Genomic DNA, 23,164 nt, shown 5'->3' with positions numbered 1-23,164 from the left:
ACACTCAGTCTGTCCTGGTTGTTTTTCTTTACTCTGAATTTCAGAAGTAGCGTCTATTTCTGTCCTTCTTCACAACGATACAAATACACACACATATGCACTGGTGGCGACAGGATGTTTCAACTCCTGTCAGCTGAATTTATAAAAATTATGAAACCAGTTTGTTTTCAAGTATATAAAATGACTCCAGTGACAACAGCTACTTTTATAAAAGCCTTAATTTATTATTTATGTCTAATAAAACAAAGCAGCAAATTACATATGGTACATAAAATGTAAATAAGTATTTATACCATTTAAGAGCTCTCTGAACTTAATATAAAAATAAAAATTGGGTAAAACACTTTTTAAAAAAAAGGCACCAATAGTTTTTCCCTCCACTAACCTCTAACATCATCATAATCTTCCTACTAACATTATATGATCCCCTCAAAAAAATATCCTTCAATATACATTAGGTTAAAAAAAAAAAAAAAAGTGGCCAAAAGTAACCTGCATCACTCCGTCCACAGAAACCCAACGGAAAGACGTTACAGTGATCCAGGCAGGTTGGATTTTCTCATCAAAATAATGCAGTTTGGAAGAAGCATGTATACATGTATATATATCTATATATCTATATCTGCATAGATATACATGATGTTGAAGTTTTGACCCTTAAGTGTCTGAGGAAGAACAATGAGAGAAATGCCACAGAAAATCCCTGAAATCAACAAGATCAAACTGGGGAATGTTGCAACATGATGAATGCTGAGACGAGGAAAATAATAATAAAAAAAATTAAATTAAATAATACATTCAGGGTTAAGAGTGCTCTTTAATCTGATGCTGCCACTCAAACCCAGCACAGTAACCCTGGTAATATTTATATAAAAAAATAAAAGTGTGTGTGCACTTTGTGTTTTCTACTCACAATTTCCATCCAACGTTTCCACCTCAGCGTCCGACACGGACCTGGACTGCACCTCATTCCCTTTAAATCACCTACGGTTATCCCGCTGACCGAGTCGTTCCACTAAACATGACGAGTGTGTGAATGTGTGAGAGTGAGCGTGTGTTAGCAGCGTGGCATTTCTACAGGAGAAGAAGACTGTTTAGACGGATTTCAGCCTGTTTGTCAGTTAAAATGAGGAACAGAGAAAACCTTCATCTGCAGAATGAACCATCTGCAACATCCAGCTTCCAACTAACCGTCCTCTTCTATTAGTCCTATTGCCGGATCTACAGGCTATTCAATTATTTTTGCTCATTAGGTAAAAATCTTTTCCTAAAACAAGTGGGTTTAATCCAAAATTCAGCTGGGGTTTTTTTATGTCAGAATCTATCTCCCATATTCTCTTCCAGATTTTTCAGCTACAGTCGAACAAAAATAGCAGCTTTACGCCAGAATTCAGATGATACGCACAAAAATGGTTCATTTGAGCAGCTATCGTGATTTGTCATTATTTCTAGCAAATATCTATCATGCTTTATTTTATTCAAGCAGTAAAATAGCTCAATGTGATCTTTGCACACATAATGACCATATTAGATTAGATTTATTTTTGTTGATAAAATAAATATAGAAAATTTGCAACAGAGTTTCAAAAAAATGAATTTAAAAGTTTTGATTTCTGTAAATCCACATTTCCCATCACTTTGAACCCGTCACTCCAGCCTCATCCAGAACCTCAAGACAGAAATATGAAATAAGCTGCTTCCCCACACAGATCAGGAATCATGTATCAAGCAAACTATTTTTAGATAAAACGTGTATAAAAACGTTGAAATGAAAAGCAGCTTTGTGACCTGGATTTTTTCCCCACTTGTTTTAGGATCATTAAGGTTATAAAAATGAGAAAACAGAACATGATCCTTTAAAGATAAATGCAATTAACAGAAGAAAATCTTGCCTCTTTACCACATTTTGCACTTAAATTAAAATTTCTTAAAAGAAATGATTTCAGTGGTTAATGTAAACAAGAATCACTGGGTTTGACATTTATGAAGCAGAAATGAGCCGCTGATGTTTTTGCTTAAATGCACTTCTACAGAAATCACCATGAATGGTAATAATTCTCAATAAACTCCACTTTGTCTGTTTCTCTGAATCCCACCACCGTGTGTGAAACAAATGTTAAAGTTCTCTGAACGCCAACAAGGTCAGAATCTAATTAGCATCAGTTTCCTGTGGGAAACCGAGACGGGAACCGAGAAGCCGCCCCGCCGCTGCCATGGCAACGGAACGTTCTGAAAGTCTGTCTTTTAATCACCGCCACACTTTCTGCCCTCTTCCAGGGCAGATTGTGTGGCTTATAATGAGGCGGGCAATCAGGAGAAATAAAAAAGAAAAAGGAAAAGAAACCACATGGCTCTGAAAATCAATTCCAGTCAGCGAGGAGCGGAATCAATCGGTGGACGTGTAAGAGCTGCCGATCCAATCTGCATTATTTTACCGAGCCGCTGCGCTCACAGAACAACCCGACCAGCTGATGTGTCCAGTTAGGAGGAATACTTTGGGTGAAATCTCAGAATTTCTTTCAATTTGAACCAAATGTTTCCAGTTTGAGGTTTAAAAACCTGCAGCAGGCGTCCTTCAACCCAGAGCCTTCCTCGACCCAAACATCAAGACGAGGCTTCAGAAACCGAACCTGGGTCTTCAGCCGCTGCGCCGACACACAAACACTTAAAACAACAGAAGGAACTGTTAAACCAGCACTACTGGGAAAACTTTCCTTTGGAAAGCCAATGAGTCCGCCGCGTTTCGGGAACGCTTCCTCACTGCTCCCTGCAGGCGTGCTGCTGGGCGGAGCCAGGCCGGGTTTTCCACAGCAGCGGCGCGCTGAAGATGCCGATGATGGCCAGGTTGAGGGCGACGCTGATGGCGAGCGCCCCGATGGTCCCCAGGAAGGATGGCATCGCCCCGTGGAGCTGGAGCCACGCCCTCCGGGACGTCATGTCCGCGACCACGCCCTCCATCTGGAAGTGGGTTCCCACCACAGCGCTGATGTGGAACAGCTGGTGGCTGTGGCCTAAACGAGCCAGCAGAGGAGTCCGTTAGTGAAGCGTGGCGACACCCGGCGGCTGATGTTCCTGGTCACAGGAAACTACATTTTGGCCAATTTTTCAAAATAAAATCTTTAATCTAATCCCTGAAACTGCAGTTTCTATGGATTAAATAGCAAAACTATTGATTTTTTTAATTTTTCCCTAAAAGGCATCATGTTACAGAAAAAACATTCTGCAGTATTTAAGCTTTTAGCAGCACGACTGGAAGCTCACACTGCAGAAATGACAAAGTCTTACAAACTATACCTAGTTTCTACTTGAAACACCAACTTTTAAATAACTTTTCAGCAAGATATGGGAGTTTTATTTAAGGCAATACTTTATGAACATTTATTAAAAGTGATAGTTATACTGGTAGATTCTTTCACTTAACGTAAAAAATATCCTATTATAAGTGAAATAATCTGGAGGTAGAACTAGTACTTTAATCAAAATAGAGGAATTATTGACCCTTATCAAGCTCCTCGTTCCTCATCAGTTACTTTTGTCTCATCTCTAGTGTCCTGGGATGTTTACACTAAAAACAGGATCAGAAATACTTAAGATTCTGTGTTTTTGCAGTGAAAGTGTCCAATCATCCGGCTATAAACTTAATTACTGCAGAATATTTTTTCTGTCACTGTAGCTTGATGCATTTTAGAGAAACAATAATAAATCAATACTTTTGTTATGAATCCATAGAAACACTGCAGTCTAAATGTACATTTCCAAAGATTTGATAAAATTTTTAAGTAAATGTTTGTGTCCAAATCTGACTGCTTGTTACTTTCTTCTACATGTAGATTTTACAAGAGTTTTAATGAGGGAAAAAAATAGCAAAAGTCATTGAAAATATTTCTGAAATGGCACCAAAAAATTTAATTTCCATCCTAATAAATAAATTGTTTCCTGTTATAATCCCTGCTCTGATGTATGGGAATTAAAATCTTCTTAGTTTAATACTTTGGAGAAGATTTGTTTTTACCTCATTTCTTACTTTTTTTTTTTTTTTTACAAACATGCTTCAAGCCTTTTTCATACAACTATATGATTGATTTTTAGTGATCTAAAATAAAAAAATATTTTTTTAAAAATCGATATGAAAAAAATATTTTTAACATCTCCTTGTTAAAAATGAGATAAGCAGCAACTACAACATATTCTCATTAAAATCCTAAAATTAAATCTTCTGAAATAATATTTACACCCAGATTCTGTTTTAATACAAAGTTAAGTAACATTTTTCCCCTTTTGGACTTGAAGGTTTAAATAATAAAAAACTAATTTGAGTTATAAAATCTCTCCTGATGCATATTTTAATATTTGGTGTAACTTATAAACAGACTCTGCTTTCTTGTCTTTATCATTTCTAACAATGAAACACAAACAGGAGAGCGAGGAAACAATCGGAGGGGTTTCCATGGCGTCCAATCAAAAGCCTCTGATGTGGACTCAGTATTGTTCAGATAAAAGATAAAAGAAGATTATTTAATAGTTACACCCCAATTTAGGAGAAAATGCCCAGAAAAACAATTCATACCCTTTGACCTTTTCTTACTGTAATCACAAACATCAGTTTATTTAATGAGGAATTGATACAACGTTTTTATCTTTCTCCAAAGTGTGGCTCGGGGGCCATTTGTGGCCCTTGGACAGATTTTTTGCGGCCCACTACAATTCAAAAATAACACAAATTTGACCTGTCCAGCACAGGTGACTGATGAAGAGACTTTAAATTTGTAATCAGGCTAAAATTATTACTGACATAATTTTCCAACAATGGAAAATGTTGCGTACCATACAAAGTATTCGTCTTTTTATGACCAAGCTTCTACAGCAACAAGAACCACAATAATCCAGAGATTTCACTGAAAAGCCAACTTTGCTGCACCCAAATCAGCTTTTATTGAATGTATTAAACTAGGCTAAATTTAGTAAGCGTTTTGACAGAAACTGACCCAAATCCTGTTTTTATTACCAAAAGTAAATTTGTTCATTTGAGCCCCCCTAAAAAACTGAAAACAAGACGCCTTTCTTTCAGTACAGTAAATCTGTTGGATCAGATTTCTGCAGCTCTCCCAGCATTACCACCAGGCCAACGGAGGATCTGGACGTACCGATGTAGTCGAAGCGCCCCGGGGCCAGCCTCTCTGGGAGGTGGGCGGTAAACAGGAAACAGGTGAGGAAGGCGAAGAGGAGGTGGAAACAGTGACTGGAAAGGGCGTCGCTCGGGGTGCCGCCGCCCCAAAAGCAGATCAATGCCTGAGAATCAAAGAACTCCATTGTTATTTAGATTGTTACAGCATTTCAGATTACATAACACAGACTAGTCATCGATAGGATTAGTAGAATTACTACTGGCATGAATTTGCTTGTATTGAGTTAAAAAATGGAAGTCAGATCCTGGGTCAGTGGGCCAAAGTCTCATTAAACTAATGAGAGATTACATAATCAAAGATGTGTTCAAACTGAGGGACTCACCCTGTAAAACAGAGGAACAGTGTCGAAAATAAACGGCACAACAAACGCTCCGGTTCGTAGCGCTTTACTTCTCTTTGGGAACTGCAGCTCCACAAATCTGACAAAAAAACAAAAACAACAGGAAATGTTTCACTTTTCAACAGCAGCTCGGGTTGTTCAGCAGCAGCGTTTATAATCTGGTTTCAGGGCTGCTAAAAAAGAAAAAATCAGTTTATTTGGGTTTCTATGGGGAGTTTAAGGGCCACATGACAACCTAATGCTGTTCCAGGTGCTTTCAGTTACAAACCCAAGAGAAACACACTGGAGAACCTCTCAAGCAAACTGGAGTCATGCTTTTCAAATTTAAACCCTGTTCCACCAGCACAGTTTGCACAATCTACAACATTTTAAACACAAACATAAAATACATCCCAGTGTAATTTGGGCCACATGAGAGCTGGCTGCTGTTGTGAAAATAATCTGATTTGCAGAGGCGTATCCAGACGTCTAGAACGAGTTTCAGAGGACAAAAGAGACGGTGGACTATTCATACCAAAATCAATAAAAGCTAAAAGGGCCATATTTATATTTACATGTTGCATGTGTGCAAAAAAGCAGAAAAACAGACATTTAAAACAGATTAACAACCAATATCTGAAAAAGAAGAAAAGATGACCTTTTGTCAATTTTCAGGGAGTTTGTTGGAAAGCTAAGGATTACAGACACACTGCAAAACACAAAATAAAGTATTTTAATCTAGTTTAATGCTACGAATATTTTATCACACTTAAAACAAGACAAAACTAACTCACATTTAACGTTTCAGCAAGATATCAGAGCTTGTTTTAAGTTAGAAACTTCAAACAAAAAATTGATTTTAAAAAATGCACTGAGATTATTTAACTTAAAATGTTTTGCTGCAAGTAAACTAATAAAAGTTACTTCTATGTTAGCTTTGTCTTATCTGAGTTGTACTAAGATATTTTCACTAGAAATTAGATAAAAATACCTGGTAAGAGTTTGTGTTTTTGCAGTGAACTCAACCTGCTTGCTTAGATCTGAGGGATCGTCTGATGACCTGGAGGATCTACAAGGTGAACCCCAGATAAAATACATCCCCGCCTGTTTAATTACCTTTCAGATAATTAAACAGCAAAATTCCCCCAGGTGCTGAACAGTAATTTCAGATGCAGCAGTCCGGAAGTGCTGGGAGATTGTTACCTGGAATAACAGGACATGCTGGTGCAGAACAGCGAGTTCCCGATGGCGATGAGAACGAAATGTTGATGAAGCCAGCTGTTCACCCAGCAGTCTGGCATCACGTAGTAACCGTAGCTGATGGCACAACCTGCAGACAAACACAGGAACGTTGACAGAGTCACAAAGTTTTCAGAGAATCACCTTAATGTTTGTCTTTGCTGATTTTTATTCAGCTGTTGGCACTAAACATGTTGAGTTTCAGTATTTGCATTTGGCTGAATTCATACCCGTCATCTGTTTGTTTAATGTTGTAGATGCAACATTAAACATTTCTGTTCATTGTTATTCCTGATTAAACCACTAGAGCCCCCCATAGTCCAAAATATTTAACACCAACTTGACGTTATTTATTTTGAGTTAAAGTACCATTTAAATTGTAATTAGAATGAGGTGCCATTTGTACAGTTTCAGTAAAAAACTAAATATTCAATTAGCAAGCTAAATATTTGTTACAAACTAAATATTTCACAACGATCTATTTAACTCCAACTTATTTAATGTGGAGCTAAATATTTAACTTGCTAATAAGTGCTTTATGCAAGAAAAATGACCATGCAGTCAACAGCTAAATGTTTAGCTTATTAACATTTAGTTGGCTGAACAGTTAAAACAGTTAGAAAACTAAATATTTAGTTCCCAAGCTACATATTTAGTTCAAAGCTAAATATTTACTTAGCTAATATGTAGGAGCAAAATATTTAGTTAGCAAGCTAACTGAATAGCTTGCTAACTATCTAGCAAGTGAAATATTTAGTTTGCTAATTAAACATTTAGTTAAAATTGTGACATTTTTAAGTGAAAGAATAAGACGATGAAAATATAACTTTGAAAAATTAACCCCCATTTTGTTCCTCTTATGACGGGCTAAATGAGCCATAGATTAGATGTAGAGGATTATTTTGGTTTCATGCAGATTAAATTTCATGACTAAAATTTCAAAATGTTTTTGTAACAGTATATTGTTTCTATTTTTATCTTTTGGGTTACTTTTTCTGTCCTCCACTTTATATAAACAAAAAAAATTTTTGCACCACAGTTTTTCTATATGCAAAACTCTGCACCAACAAGACTCCAGGCATAATGTTAATATATTCAAACGGTGCAGTGCTGAACCCCCTAAAGGCAGAAAATATGATCTGCTACTGTGAGCAGGAACAGGATCTGGGTCTGCATGAGTTCAACCGAGCAGAAAAAAATCAGCCGACCGCTGAACGCTATTGAGTAAAGTCGGACATGTAAATCAGAGCAGCTGCAGCTCCAACACAAAGGATTTGAATGTTACTGTTGAAAATTTGCAAGTCAAAAACATATATTTATCTGTTAAACGTCCTCCCAAATAGTCCAGCCTGCTTCAGCTCAAATAAGGTGAAATTTCATATGAAACATTCCTGATATGCTCGACTTCTCAGTAGTTCAAAGTGCTTCAGGGTTCCTGTGTGAGGAAATGCTCGGCATCAGGAATGTTTTCATAACGTGCTCATCATGTTCTGAGTTTTTATCCGTTAAAAAATAGAACCTCTAGTCTCAACAGTAAACACGAGGAGACTTTAAATTCAGTTTCCAGGATTTTATTTATCAATTTAAGTGGGTTTCATGAATGATCGCTGATTTACATGAAGATTAAACAGGTTCATCGGCTGAAGATGCTTCCGAGGTTTTGTTGAGGTTTTTATATTTAACTCCGTCACATGAACGATTAATATAATCCAACGGTTTGCTATGATTAAAAATCTGCAGATAAAATGATAATTTTGATATTTCGTCCTTCAGAAATGGGTGAAACTATGTGACTATTGTACAGGCAGGAACAGAAAAAATAAATGAGGTGGATTAGAAGTGCCTCCCAATAACCACTGGCTTCAGGGTATGTTGTGAAAAGTCGCTCAGATGCCGAGTCATTAGCATGTCATGATACTCATGAGTCATGGCTCATTATCTTCAGTCAGAGGCCTCTTAAGATTCGATGCAAGACTGACTGCTACCAAACATGTTTTCCTGCCTGCAGCATTACCATCAACAACTATTTTCAAGAGATTGTATATAATATATCATATCTGTATGATACGAGTTAGATTTAGTTTTCCCCTGAGATAACTAAAGTACGTTTGAACTGAATTAGAAATGTGAAACTAATAGTTAATGTTTTTTTTACTATGCTTAATGCACTGAACAGAAAAAAATGATCTGAGTATATATCAACGATAACATTTTACCTTCAGATTACAGATAAAAAAAACAGAGGTGTAAGATTTAAAATAAAAACAGTCGAGAGTTATTTCTGTAAGCTGTCCATCAAGCAGCATCTCAGGCGTCTTACCCAGGCTGTAGAGGCTGAGGGCTCCGTAGTCAAAGAAGTAGCAGATGTGGCGGGACTCTGCGGACATGGAGCTGAAGGTGTGGGCACAGCTGGAGGTGAACGGGTAAATACAGATGAGCAGCATGTAGACCAGCAGCGGCCAGGTGTAGCTGTCGTTCAGGAAGTTCATGGCGGAGCACAGAGCCAAGAAACGCCACACAAAGTACCTGCAGCGAAGGGTTTCATAAACCAGATCATCACTATTTAAGAAATATGAATAAAAAGATGGTGGATATGAAGTTGGTTTGGAGCGTTTCCACCCACCATGTGGGCAGGAAGTGGGTCCAGATGTTGATGGTTTCGTTGTTCATCTGGAAGCTGCTGAGGACGCAGTCCATGGCGGAGCTCTGAGGGTGACGATAACCGGAGATGATGCTGTCCTCCCTGAACACCTGAACACAGACGCATCGCCTCAGATCCAACTTTTCACGTTTCAATTTTTAAAACACAAAAATAAATGTACTGAATTTAAACTGTATTTGATAATTCGGCACCAGCACACTTAAATACACCAACAGCTTCACAAGCTTGGCCAAACATGTAAAAAAACAAAACAAAACTTTAATTTGTTCAGTCAGTGCAGTTGGGAGTATAACACACAATGTAAAATAAATAATAAAGAAACTGAAAATACACAGCAACAAACCTCCTTCAAATGGTTCAGAAAACTATTCTAAATATAACGTAAAGGAAATAATAAAGAAGGATGTTGCTCAGAACCAAAAGTATAGAATTAAACTCTAGATCTATAGATCTGTCCTTATGGATTGGACACATTGATACCCGTTCTTTTTTCAATATCTGGACTGATGCATATTAATACTGGATCGATGCATTTCTAATTTCTGAAGGATTTTTTAGGATTTCTTTTGACTTCAGCTGCTCCTCATTTTCAGTCCAGTTCTCCTACAAAGGCAAAGTGTGCTTGTGTGTGTGTGTGTGCTTGTGTGCGTGTGTGTGTGTGTGTGTGTGGGCGTGTGTGTGTGTGTGTGTGTGCGCCACCAAACAAATGCAGAAGAAAAGCAAATTCTATCAACCTAATTGGTGCAATTTCAATCAAAACAACTTTGGGAGATTACAAAAACTAATCAGCCTCCCAGCAACACAGGAGAGATAAGTCAGAACCAGCAACAAATAATAATACAAAAAAAATTGTTACCAAGACAACTTTTCAAACCCAAACCTATAAGTAATGTTTTCCTTCAGGTCTGCTCATTAACTACTTTCTCCTAAAAAATAAATATGTTTTATACCAACAGGTAAATTGTCTCAGCCACTTTCTTCACCCAAGTGTTCACAATTACAGACCCTCCAGTTGAGAAATATATCTAGACAGAAAAGCGAGCCGTTACCCAGGAGTCGGGTTATTAAAAGTACAAATAAAATGTCCCAGCTAGTCGCCACTTCAGATTAGATGCAGCATGTTTTATAAAAACATCTCAGTGATTCAGTATCTTCTGACAAAGTGCTGAAATCGTCTGTTTGGTGTAAAATGTCGAACTGGAACAAACTGGACCAAACTGTACATAGAGAGAAGATGTGAACATAAACACAGATGGGAGTTCTGTAAATATTTAGCAGTGGTGATGAGTTATCAATGCTTCAGTTACAAAAAGACTCAGTTTTATCAAATACAAATAGGACTTATTCTTTCCCTTTTTATCTTAAACCATCATTATCTTAGCTGGGTTTGTAGTGAAGGTGATTCTGCTTCTGGAAGCAGCAGCAACACTTTGTGGTAATCTGCTTATAGTGAAGAAAATGTATTTAACCTGGAGAATAACTTTTTATATCAGTGGCAGTTTCTCATTGCTCATGATGCTGAGCTTATCTTGTAGATTAAAAGCAGCTAAAATGTCAAAGAGGAACTCATTTGTTGACATTTATGGCTTTGCATTACTGGAATCTCTGATGCAAAAACTCCTCCAAACTCTATTTGGGTTTCAAAGATAAGGTCCGTGCAGCGGCGTGGCGGCCAGTGTAGACAGTAGAACAGGAACTGGAGCGCCAACCCCAATGAAAAACCGTCTGCACGTCATTCTGCAGGGAGGAAGATGATGTCTACAGAAGTTCTCAGCTGAGACGTAGTCGTATCAGAATTAAAGTGACAATGTATGAGGAAAAGTTCCAGGTTTCCTCTAAACGTTCTGGGAACAAACATCTTTATGTGAAGCAGAGCTTCAGAAGCTGGTGTTTAATCTGGAAGTCGTTCTTCTTGCACCAATAAGAATCTTCTTCAGTTCAATTAAAATTCAAAAATACTTTATGAAACCCAATCACCAAACAAAAAATACTGAATTGATCCCAACGTTAACACTCGCATTTGAAAATGGCTGCAAACAGATTCGCAACTATGCAACCATATATCTTTGAAAAGCATTAGTAGAGCCTCCTGCACAAACAAGAATGCAGGAAGTGGTTTCTGGATGGTAAGACAACAACAAAACACTTGTCTTTGCCAGCAGCCATTGTACAGTGGTAAAACTAGCTGAGCAAACATGCAGGAGCTCCACTGGGGTTGCTAGGTAACGGGCAAGACTTCGCTGGGGTTGCTGGGTGAGTCGCAGATGCTGACTGTGACTTTACATACTGGAGGTTTTTGAAATAGCTCAGATTCCAGACAAACCGTCTTGCTGTGATTTTTGCAGCAAGACGGTTTTTGCTGCCAAAAACAGTCTTGGTGTTTTTTTAAGTGCTTGTGCTTTTTTTGGAAGTGGTAGAAACAAAATGGAACTGGAAAAACGTTCTTAAAAAAGTGAATTTTGCATAATATGTCTCTTAAATATGAGCCTGATTCCCTAGTTCACCACAGAAACATGGTTAATAATTGTTTTAGAGCTTTTGATGATAACTGTGGTGTTATTGTTTGACTTACTTTGGTTTATGTGATTGATTCAGTATCGTGCTTGAGCTGCATGACATTTCCAGACAGCCAGGAGTAACCAGGAGTTTGTTTTCCGGGGCAGGATAAGAAAGACTCCTGACTCTTACCTTGGGAACCTGATGGATGTCGAAGAGTTGGGGGAGTTTTATCCTCAGCAGGTCTGCCGGCAGTCTGATTGCTCCCCTGCCCCGCTGACACACCTCCCTGAGCCTGGCACGCCCCCGGCGGCAGAACACCAACCAGACTGGGTAGTCGAACACCGGGATTCTGCTGCTCCGCTCCTGGCTACCGGGCTCCCATCTCAAGCAGCGGCCCCAGCCCTGGCTCCACCCGACGGCGCTGCTGGCTCCGATCCCCCTCCACACTGGAAACACTGCAGGACACAATAAACACAGTAAGAATCAAAGCCGGGTTTCCTCCCCAAACACGGTCAGGTTGGTTTTGATCCTCCCAATGGTGAACGGGAGCCAACAGAAACAAATCTTCCTTTTTCTCCAAGCTGCACAGCTTATCTCCAGCATTCAAGTTCATGTGACAGAGTCCTTCAGAGAGACACGTTTGTTGACTGCAGCAGAACAATCTCTTATTGTGGCTGTTCTTCAGACCCTCCCACACGCCGGTGGGAAGAATGAGCGGCTCTGTCGAACAGCATTCGCCAGTGATCAGACGCAGAGCGTGCAGCGACATGTTCACGAGGAGCATTCCTGGAACGTCTACAGAACAGCAGCAGCAGGAGATAAACTTGGATCTCAGATGGCCTTCGCTGTCTGACTGCGGCACAAAGCTTCCCTAACAGACTTATCACCAAACAGCAGAATGCACAGTAAAAATAAATTATCACTAAAAATAAATTATCATTATTATGTGCCCAATAAAATGGTCTCCAAAATGTACAAATCTGTGACGGACTTTATCTACAAGTAAAAAAGTTTTTGATTATAGTCCTATTTATTATAGTAAATGATAAACCATCATCATTTATTAGTAATTAAATGACAGTTTAATCACCATTTAATTAAATGATGAATAAATTCCATTATAATAAATTCCAATTAATGATGTTTAAAACTCTCTAAAATTATCCTTATTGTTGACAGTTTTACTCTTTTTTTTCCAGTTTGTTCAATAAAAACAAATAAATCCCAATAAATCTGAAAATATAATGACATTGTGCAGTTTTACTGATGTAAATCACACTTCTTCTTGTGACTTGTGTCCTAAAGAAGCACGTTACAAATGGGAATGTTATTAAAGAGTATCATTTGTGTTTGGGGGTATATAAATGCAATCACAGTCATAGTTACCTAAAAGAGATGCAATAAATGGCTCTTATTGTCACTTTTACGTAAAATTTTGGGATAAAACTTTACATCCATATCACAGAGCAGCTGCTTTTTTATTTGTTGTAACTGCAGAAACAAAATTATGAGACATCCCATTTTAAATTATTCACAATTAAAGCTGACAGCAAAACCAAAAGTAAAATATTTAAATGGGAACACTGGTTGATGCTGACCAGAACCTGCGCTGAATAAACCTGCTGACCCGTCAGAATGTGTGTCCTCAGACCGACAGGATAAAACATTTCCTTAAACTGTGAAGTTCCCGCCTCACTGGGGTCCCCTGGACCTCGGAGCCCCTCGCCGTCTGCAGAACCCCAGCTGCAGGATCTGGCCTACTAACGGGGACAAAGTGAGCTTTGTGGCCTGAAGCCTTCAGAGGCCAGACTGTGGCTGCAACACTCTGAACGGGATGGAAATGAGGCAACTCACACACACACACACACACACACACACACACACGCACGCACGCACACCCACACAAACACACACAAAACATCTTCAAGAGATGCACACACACTCTGCAGCCATTAGAGCCTGAGGTAATAATTAAAGGAAGGAGTCTGACTTCTGGATTGGCATCAAGTACAACAGATTCATACTGCTAAGTTTAAAGATGCTGTCTTTGTTTTTGATTATATTTAAATATTGGAAGATAATTGGAGGACATCTACAGGCTTAGAAGTAAAAAAAAAAAAACCTTTATTCTATCAGAAAACTCTTTGACACCATGACTTCCACTGATCGAGAAAAAAAAAATAGGACAATGCAGTTAAACGCAGAGCTGGGCGATATGGCTGTAAAACCTTTCATGATATAAACATTTTTGATCAGTCAATATGAATAATTATTTATTAGTGTTAAATTTCTGAAATACTGCCAAACTGGTGGTCTGATCTTTCCTGTTCTATCCAGTTTTCTGTTTGTTTTAAAGCGGTTATGAGGAATGATGGAGAAACCTGAAACACAGGTTTCTCAACATGTTGTTGCTAGGTAACCAAAGAGTGAGTTGACGCTACCAACCTTGCTAAGCTAGCTGAGACGTTGAGCAGCTAAGGTTTTTCCTCTGCCTACGTTTTCCAGAGTGCTGTGTGGTTCTGAATCAGACTTCAGTAAATATTCTATCAGCTGCATATTGATATTAATCAAGTGTCTATCACAATGTATTTTGTCACTGATTCACCGTCCAGCCCTAGTTGAACCTAAACTAAATTATTCTAATAATTTTCAAACCTTCACATAAAAGGGGTTCTAAAGAGTTTCATTTAAAATTTCTCACCTCTAAAATAAACTGAATTCTATGCAAAATAATGTAGTTTTCTGTCCAAACAGGTGATATTTTATGCTAAAGAGGTTAAATTAACTCAGATAATACATCATGTGCATCTCAAAGTTGCACATCTTGAGTAAAACAACAATAGATTTTATTTTGTTTGTCTCCCCTCCATCTGAGACCCACTGCCTCCCCTCCTCATGATCTCATCATGTGACCTCCTTCAATGAACGTCTTTATGTGTCTGATTCTGGCAAAGAGATGGGTCTGCAGAGAGCATGCTGCCCGCACACGCACACGCGCACACACACACACACACACACACACACGCACACACACACGCATACACACACAAACACACACACACACACGCACACACACACACGCACACACACGCACACACACACGGCCTCTGCCAGGACAACTCCCTCGTCTCAATCCGTGGGTGGAAGTTTGGAAAATTCCACTGTTCTGCTGGAACACGTCCAGTCTGGAGCAGAACGATCACTGGTGTGGCCCTAGTAACCTCACCCCGTTAAATTAACGCCTTTGGAAGCGTGTTTCCACATGCTGCAGTCACCTGTCAGGTTACACACACCAGCCTGCTTTTTCCCAGCAGGTGAGTAGAGGAAGTCAACAGAAAGAACTGACAAAAGCAAAATGTGATGGTCAAGCCGGGCACAAAGTTTCCATGTTGGATTTTTTTTTTTTTATGTATTGTCTGAAAACCTTATAAAATGGTTTACTAAAGACAAAACTGTCACAATCTCTCGTAGGAACTCTTTTCCTCAGAGGGCCGTTTTCAAGAGTAACAAAAGTTACTTTCATTTCTGTTTTACTTTGAACACAAAAACAAAACTTCCAATTTTTGAACTACAATGCCTGGTCAAAAAATAAGGTCACACACACTAATATTTCAGAAGGTTAAACCGTCTTCTCAGGTGATTAGCAGAACTCTGGAGAACTGAATGCTAATTATTGCATTCAGGTAGAAAGACACAAGTCCTAAGTAGAGCAGAGCTAATGTGTTTCAAACATTTTACACCAAATCATCAATTTTTTATTTTCTTCCATTTCTAGCCAGAAAACAAAGACTGCCTTTACAAAAATACAATCTGAGTAAATCTCTTTAAAAAACGTTTGAAATTAACAAAGTTTAGTAAACTAATTTAATGTAGAACAACTGGATGAGTAGTTTCCTACTTACTTTGAATTACAAAAAGGAAAGCAAAATGTATGAAAGGAAAGCAAAAAGGAAAAAAGGAAAGCAAAATGTATGAAAGGAAAGCAAAAAGGAAAAAAAGGAAAGGAAAATGTATTAAAAGGTGATTAATTTGTCAAAAAGATAAAAAAGATGGAATTTTGTTTTCATTTTATGTGGACATAATGCAGAAAAAAATTGCAAATTATTAATGGATATTAGTTTTGAATTCAACACATTACTAACCATCAACTACTTTTTACTAAACTCAACACAAACATTATTAGAGAATAAGGTGTTTGCTGATGCATTTACAAACCAGAAAAAGTTGGAATGTTTGGTGTAGATTGCATGATCAGCGTATTACGAGTTTTATGCAACCTGAAGGATAAAAGAGACTTATTTACACCTGGTAAGATGGTGACTATTCAGAACTTCTGCACATAAACCCCCAAAATAACATTAGAGGAAAAAAAATCTGAAATTTTCTTAACATGTACAGTATTCCATTTATAACACCAACATCTCATAGCTCTAACAAATTCATTTTACACTAAAATTACCAGCATTGAAAGGCCTCTAATCACACATTTGAATCTGAACAGATATTCTGAGGAAAAATAATACACAAGTAAACCGCTGAACCCTGACTGATTGAGGCGACTTTTTTGACATGCTGTTGGATACGTTCACAAGCATGACAGCGGGTCACGAGATGATTTTTTCAACTTCAGTTCCCTTTGCTTACTCAGGGTGAAGTCATGCAGGAGTATTCCCCCACCGCTGCTCCTTCCTCTTCACCACCCTCCTGCAAACTGTCAGAATCTCAGCACCGTCATGTTATGCAACAGCACCAGTTCTCCTGGAAAGATGAGTTCATCTTCGAGACCAGAAAGTTTTAAAATCAAAAATATATTTTTCAGCCGAATCGGACACCAGCTCTGTGTTTTTGTTTCATCTAAGGTATCTATGAACACTGAATGATGTAATAAGGGAGTCAGTAAGTCCCGAGAACAGGGTGTCAAATAGAAACAAGTTATTGCTCAACATTCATGAAGTCACAGTTTTTAACAAACATTCAACTGGAAGAGTTCAAGAGATTTAACAGCAGAACTCTTCGTCTTCATGTGGAAGAGATGCTACTACAGTTTTATTTGGTAATTTAAACACGTTAACGCTTTAAATTTAGAGTTCTGTACAACGTTTTGAAAAGTCCTTAGAAATTTAGTTGTCCAAAGATACTCTAATGTCCAAAACGTCTGACATTATGGGAAAAATACAAGCTGGAAAGAGCTGCCATGCAGCTCAAACTAAGTTGTCTCGGCCCAGTTAAATGTGTTTATGGCTTTCCCTTCCCACTTATTAAACAGTAATTTAAAGGAATTTGGGCGGAAAAACAGGGGAGTCTCTGTAGTGCAACAGACTTCCAGAGAGTTGACAGCTGGAAAACTTATACTATAAGGAAGTTAATCAAAATCCTCTTAAGCTTTTTTTTTTTTAGGTGAACCGACTTACCGCGGCGTTTCTCCTCCATTCTGGGGTTGACAGAGCCTTCCTCCCGCTAACAGACAGCTGAGCTGGGCTGAGCTGGGCTGGCCTGGGTGTCCTCGGCTCTCCGCGTCTCCGTTTAATTGTGTAAGGCCTGAACATCCACAGCTGCTTTTCTTTTGTCTCTTGTCCCAGCCCAGCCAATAGGAAGCGCCGTACGGTGCTCACGTGGATCTCCGCAGGAACAACAACAAGAGCCATGTGTTCCAGTAGCGATGGGAATTCCAGCGCTCTTTCAGGATCCACAACTTTCGGCTTGCTTACCTCTCTAAAAGAGCCGGCTCTTTCCGCTCCTGAACGGTTCTTCAGGTAGTGCAATCAGTTGTAGTCTCGAGTTTGGCCCGCCACGTTTTTTCTATCGAGATTAGTCCAGATTGTTTGAGGAACTTGCTCCTAAATATCCTCCTACATTGTCAACTTTTTAATTTTTTATTGACTTAAAATTCACCTTCCAATTAGCATCTCCAAATTTTATAAACAGTTTGATTATGTGATCAAGTTTTACTCTGAGTTTTTAGTTGAACACATTTACAGAAACGGAATTGTGAATGTGAAAGTTTCTCACTAAGATTGATCTCAAAGTGCAGTTAAAAGCTGTCAGCTGATCCCATCGCTGCAGCAAGAGTTCTGACTAAAATTAAAAAGAGAAATCATTTCCCCCCTATTTTTAGCTTCCCTTCATTGATTCTCTTGATAAAGTAGTTACATTGGTTTGGTTATCCTGAGCTATCTCTACAGTTATGCTGCCATAGACTTTGGCTACTGGAGGATAAACTGACCACTTTTGCTACTCTTCAATTTGCATTATTTAACTTTTCTGTTTTCTCTGTTGTTTTTCTCTCCATAGAAGCTACACCTGGTCTGGCAATTTGTTAGCTGTGATGCCTTCCTGGAGGAGGGCATCAAATCAGATAACTCCGTCTCCTCCCATTAACTGTTTACTTTCACGAACACAGAAAATAATCCAACATCAGTTCTTGTGCTTCTTTTGTGTGTATCTGCATTATCTTCTCAAACTCTGGGTCTCTGTGACAGATGGCTGCTCGTACTGAGCCAGGTTCTGGTTCTGCTGGAGGTTTCTTCCTAGTTTAGGGGAGTTGTTCCTCTCCACTGTCGCTCCATACATGCTCAGAATGAGGGATTGGTGTAAAGTTAATAACACAATGCAAGAAATTTTCTGCTGTCGCTACATCCAAGAAAAGTGAATGATTGGATGCAATCTGTTGAATTTCCTTAGATAGAAACTTTTTAAAACTACTTTGAATAATTCCAACATTTGTTGTGTATTGGCGCTACATAAATAAAAATGAATTTAATGTTAGGACTTTATTGTTATAGTTTTATGACTTCATTCTCATACCATGAAAAAAAAATCTTAGTCTGGCCCTAATCCTCTGTTGTGTGTCTGGAACATTTAAGCGTGTTGAAAAAAATGCAAAATTATAAGAAATGTATAAAAATCATTTTCTCTAACCTGTAAACCATTGAGCTGTATGTTGTGGAGTTAATCTGGTGGAGATATATTCCCAGCCTCTCTAAGCAGTTAATAACCTGGAAGCTGCTTCTGATAGACAGCTGTTCATTTTAACATGCACCTCTAGAAGTAACACCTCCTTTCAAATAACATGTTCTCCTTTTCTCATTAGGATGGCATGCAGACTGGAGGAGGCAGACCGAGTGCTGCTCTGATCGAGAAGAATATAACTCAATAGGTCACTTCAATGCTATTTCAGTTTTGCAAACAGGAATGAAAAAAAACAACACAAAAATGAAACAAAAAGTCTCTTTGGACAAGTTATTGTCCACTGTGTCTTTGGATGTTATCAGTTACAGGGAACAACAATCAGTTTTTAGAAAAAAACACTGCAGAGTACAGAGAGTACTGTTATGATACAATGATTTAGTACGTATAAAAAGATAAAGTTTTTCATGGTTAACTCAAATTAAAATCCTAAATTCTTGTATATTATTGCATCACAGAGCACCAAACAATCAGTTTCTCTGTGATGAGTTTACAGAGATGACAGGTCAAATTCCTCCAGCTGGACGATATGACTGGAAAACGTATCACGATATGAGCATTTCATCTGAATTTGACCATAGAACAAAAGATGTGGATGGAACCAGTCTGTTTTGTCATGTGTCTTGAGATTAGATGATGTAAACAAATACAATTTAACTGAACTTTCATTGTCTGACTTTTTTTTGTCCTTCTGTCACATTAAACCTGAGGGGACGCTCCTTTTGTCCAGAGAGGACATCCTGTTTTATTCACTGCAGCGTAAACTTCCAGCCCTCACTCCTCTTATTATGTTTCTGAAGTCTTGTTTGAGTTCATGTCTTTGTTCCAGAAGGAAAAACTGCTATTTTTGCCTCACTTCTTCAAATTAAGCCTGGATAGATGTACCAGTTTCCTCTATTAATTTAAAATTGTAATGTAAAAATCCACAGACAATAAGGCTGCAGCACACACTACATGCTAGATAAACAAAAACAGAATTACAAAAGTTTAAATGAATCACAAAAGAATAATTTCATTATTAAAAACCCAACACATTTGGATTAACGTGACTACGATGTGGCCTACTTCTACACCAGACTTTCTCAGTGGTTTAGTAATAATCTCATTATTGTTCTATGCTATGTTTTACCTAATTATTTCATTGTTATACTGCATGAATGTCCCATTTCATGGAAGGAAGTTTTGTGAAAGAATTCATAAACTTGCAGGACTTTATGGAAAAGCTTCATCAAAATAAAAAATAAATAAAGGTGCTCATAGATTTGCTTTGATCTGACTTAAAATTACAGAAATTGAACCCAAAATGATGTTTGAGGAAGATGTAATGTAAGTATTTATGCAGTCTCTGATCTTTACCATAATCTGTCCTGTGGTGGCATCGCCTGAGCTTCAGCTGCTAATAATAACTTATGTTGTCCAATAGTTGAAATTTGATCATTTCAGTCTGTGTTCAACCCTGCCTCACTCCTAAATAAAACAGTTAACAAAGATGCAGATGACAGCTTAAAGTCACTGCTTTTCCACTACAAATGTGCTCACAGCTTTGTTTGAAAAAACACAATTTCGCAATTGCAGTGTTTCCACTACATAAGAAACACAATTGAAATCACATGTGAAGAAGTTTGTTCAAAACATGCTTATTCTGTCAGAAGTGTTAAAACAACAATCCACTGTCACAATGCTAGGAATAAATGTTGCAAAGTCCAACTAATCAGCTTCAAACTGTTTATCAAAAGTTTGATAAACGCTAATACCTCAAAGTTCCAGCAGGACAGCATTAAACAACCAGAGCTACAATATGCAAAATGCTGCAAGTGTAGACCAAAATCAAATGACAAGTCTGCAGCAAATTGGTGTTTGCAGATAATATGAAATGAATTTCTTTCTTTCTTCTTCTTCTTTTTTAGATCTTTCAGCTACTTCTTCCCTTTAACAAATTGAATCAACATCTGAAACCAGCAGTTTGTATTTATTAAGCAAGGTTGTTTTTGTCTAATGTTATTTGACCAAAGATATACAGTCAAGTGTAAAAAATGTGTTAAAAAAAAAGAAACAAAATTAAGAAATTTGTCAAGGTAAACTTTCACATTACATAAAAATGTTTGTTCGGCTTATTCTTTAAGACTATGACTGGCTAGTAAAAGCCTAATCAAACAATGTCCAACTGCGAGAAACCAAATCAGCTGGACTTATTGTTCTGAGGCAGAAGCTGGTTGCGTAAACAAATCCTGAAGTAGGACGCGCCGCGCAAAGACTGCGCCAAACTATAGTTCTTTAGTTCTTTCCTGTTCTGACACAAACTCGCTTCTGAGGGGAAGATAAAGCTGCGGGGGACTGTGTGGGAGAACAGGGGGAGTGAATTCCCTGTAACATTACACAGTTCTTTGAAAGAGAACAGCAGAGGGCGGCTCGGCTGCCGAACCGGGATCAGAACTCAGAAGTCTGGTCTGATCTGTCAGTTTCTGTGTCCGAACTGTTCATCCGAGAGCACAGAGAAGAGGGTAGATTTTCTGATCTAAATGTCTTCCATCCTTCACCCAAAACAGCCCAACCCAGTCCAGTCTTCTCCTGTTTCCCCCCCGATCATTCCTGCTGCAAATGAAACATCACTGGAGCCCCCAAATGCCCGGATTCCACCCTCCCTGCGCTGGGAATCTTCTTCCATTGGATGTGGGAGAAAAAATGGAAGCAGTTTTTTTTTTTTTTTTTCTCAATCAGGCGCATAAAAGTTTCTACATTTTCTACAAACAGTGAGCTAAGACAGAAAACTAAAAGCAGAGAAGTTACTTACGCATGAACTCCAAGCAGGCGAGACATTTCCCGAGCGCCAGCACCGATCCCTGGGTGGACATTTCTCAGGCGGAAAACGGGCTGTCCCCGGCCGGGTTGTAATTCTAATAATTTCTCATCCCGTCCCAGTGGCAGCAGCAGCCGAGTCCGGTCCGTCCACACCAAAAGTCCCGGCAGACCCGCAGCCCCCAAAAGCTGGGTCACTGAGGCTTCCCAACCCACTTACCCAGCAAAAAAACAAAAAACAAACCCAAAACAAAAAACTCCCGAACTAGGCCAGCACCGGTGCCAGCCGTCTTCTGTGTCTCTGCTGCCTGTCAGGGGACTGGCTGGTTATTTATTCTGTGTGCTCGGTCAGCGCTGGGCACCGGGCCTGCAGAGGGATAGAAGGGCGCTCAATGACGGGCAGCGGGGAGAAAAGAAAGGGAGGAATGGCACAGAGAGACCCAGATTCAGAGAAAAGAGGAAAGGGGCCCTTGGGAGAATTTACACGAGGAGCTTACTCACGTTTACTGGAGGAATGTCAGAGCTGCGCTCAGTTTTTACTCTGGAAACTGCTCAGTCTGCTGGAAAATCTGTATTCCAGCCACAACTTTTCCCTTTTCCTCCAACTAGAACTTATAGTCTGGTTCTCTAGCAGAACTACACTATAGTTCTGCTAGTCTGGTTCTCTGGGCAGGAACTAGACTATAAACGTGGATACTGATCATTCTGGAATAACTTTGCATTAACAGATGTTTTTGTTTTTTCTTTCCAAAAATCGAATGCAACATTCAGCGTTTATCCACCACAAATCTGGAACAAACTTTCAGAAAACTGCAAAACAGCTGAAACACTGAGCTCCTTTAAATCCAGACTAAATCCCCACCTGTTCAGAGCTGCTTTTGAACCATAAAAAGAACATTAACCAATAAATCTGATGTGTATTGATGACTCTAATGATGCCACTTGACAAAACTTAATGTCTATTAAAGAGCTTCACAACTGTTCACTATATCATGTTTTCATAAACAGACACATTGGCAGATGAATGTTATCTGTTTTTAATGATATAGTGAACTTAGTGTTGGTTTTAATGCTTTTATTCATTCAAAGTTATGAAGTTATTGCTTTATTTATATTTTCTATTTGTGTGATTTGTTATTGATCTATGATGTCACCAATTCAAAGATGAAGTTCTGTTGTTTAATTAAAGTGTTTAAACATCCAATCAGGATTATTCTGCAAGCTTGTTGGTGGATAAAAAAAGTTGTGTAGTTGTAGCTAAAACATCTAATTATTTCATTCCTTTACAGTTCAAAATGAACATGTCACACGTTGATTTAAACAAATATTTTGAATGAAAATGAGAATAATCTCTTATTCTACCACTTATCTTAAGTCAGTTTCCTATATAATAAGTATTCAGACTCAAATCAAACTTTTGAGCATCCATGTCTAATTTGGGCAGATCAAAAATTACCAGCCTAATTTCTATTTAAGTTGTCTGCTGAATAATTATTT

General features: G+C 38.5%; 1 protein-coding gene across 2 annotated transcripts; it reads right to left on the bottom strand.

Moving 5' to 3' along the window:
* Positions 1–654: 654 nt before the first annotated feature.
* Positions 655–21,855, bottom strand: paqr6 (progestin and adipoQ receptor family member VI). 2 transcript variants are annotated; one of them, XM_044116088.1, is made up of 8 exons: positions 21,663–21,855; positions 12,095–12,360; positions 9,368–9,495; positions 9,065–9,270; positions 6,709–6,835; positions 5,509–5,605; positions 5,145–5,289; positions 655–3,011 (listed from the first exon to the last, which is right to left on the bottom strand). In XM_044116088.1, the coding sequence occupies exons 1-8, from the start codon at positions 21,721–21,723 to the stop codon at positions 2,758–2,760; spliced, it is 1,284 nt and encodes a 427-aa protein (XP_043972023.1). In that variant the 5' UTR covers positions 21,724–21,855; the 3' UTR covers positions 655–2,757. The 2 variants fall into 2 exon arrangements, with proteins under 2 accessions (XP_043972023.1, XP_043972024.1); XM_044116089.1 differs by lacking the exon at positions 21,663–21,855 and adding an exon at positions 17,317–17,446.
* Positions 21,856–23,164: the final 1,309 nt, after the last annotated feature.

Source organism: Gambusia affinis, linkage group LG05 (assembly GCF_019740435.1).
Source record: "Gambusia affinis linkage group LG05, SWU_Gaff_1.0, whole genome shotgun sequence".
NCBI classification, from domain to species: domain Eukaryota; kingdom Metazoa; phylum Chordata; class Actinopteri; order Cyprinodontiformes; family Poeciliidae; genus Gambusia; species Gambusia affinis.
Note: the sequence above shows the minus strand (reverse complement) of the source record. Positions and strands in the feature narration are given on the sequence as shown.

Excerpts from the sequence above, each read along its gene's own strand:
- paqr6 (XM_044116088.1), bottom strand. The coding sequence starts at position 21,723 with ATGTCCACCCAGGGATCGGTGCTGGCGCTCGGGAAATGTCTCGCCTGC. Across the intron at positions 9,496-12,094 it reads ACATCCATCAGGTTCCCAAG|GTGTTCAGGGAGGACAGCAT; the intron begins GTAAGAGTCAGG and ends GTCTGTGTTCAG. Across the intron at positions 6,836-9,064 it reads CCTCAGCCTCTACAGCCTGG|GTTGTGCCATCAGCTACGGT; the intron begins GTAAGACGCCTG and ends GTTTGTCTGCAG.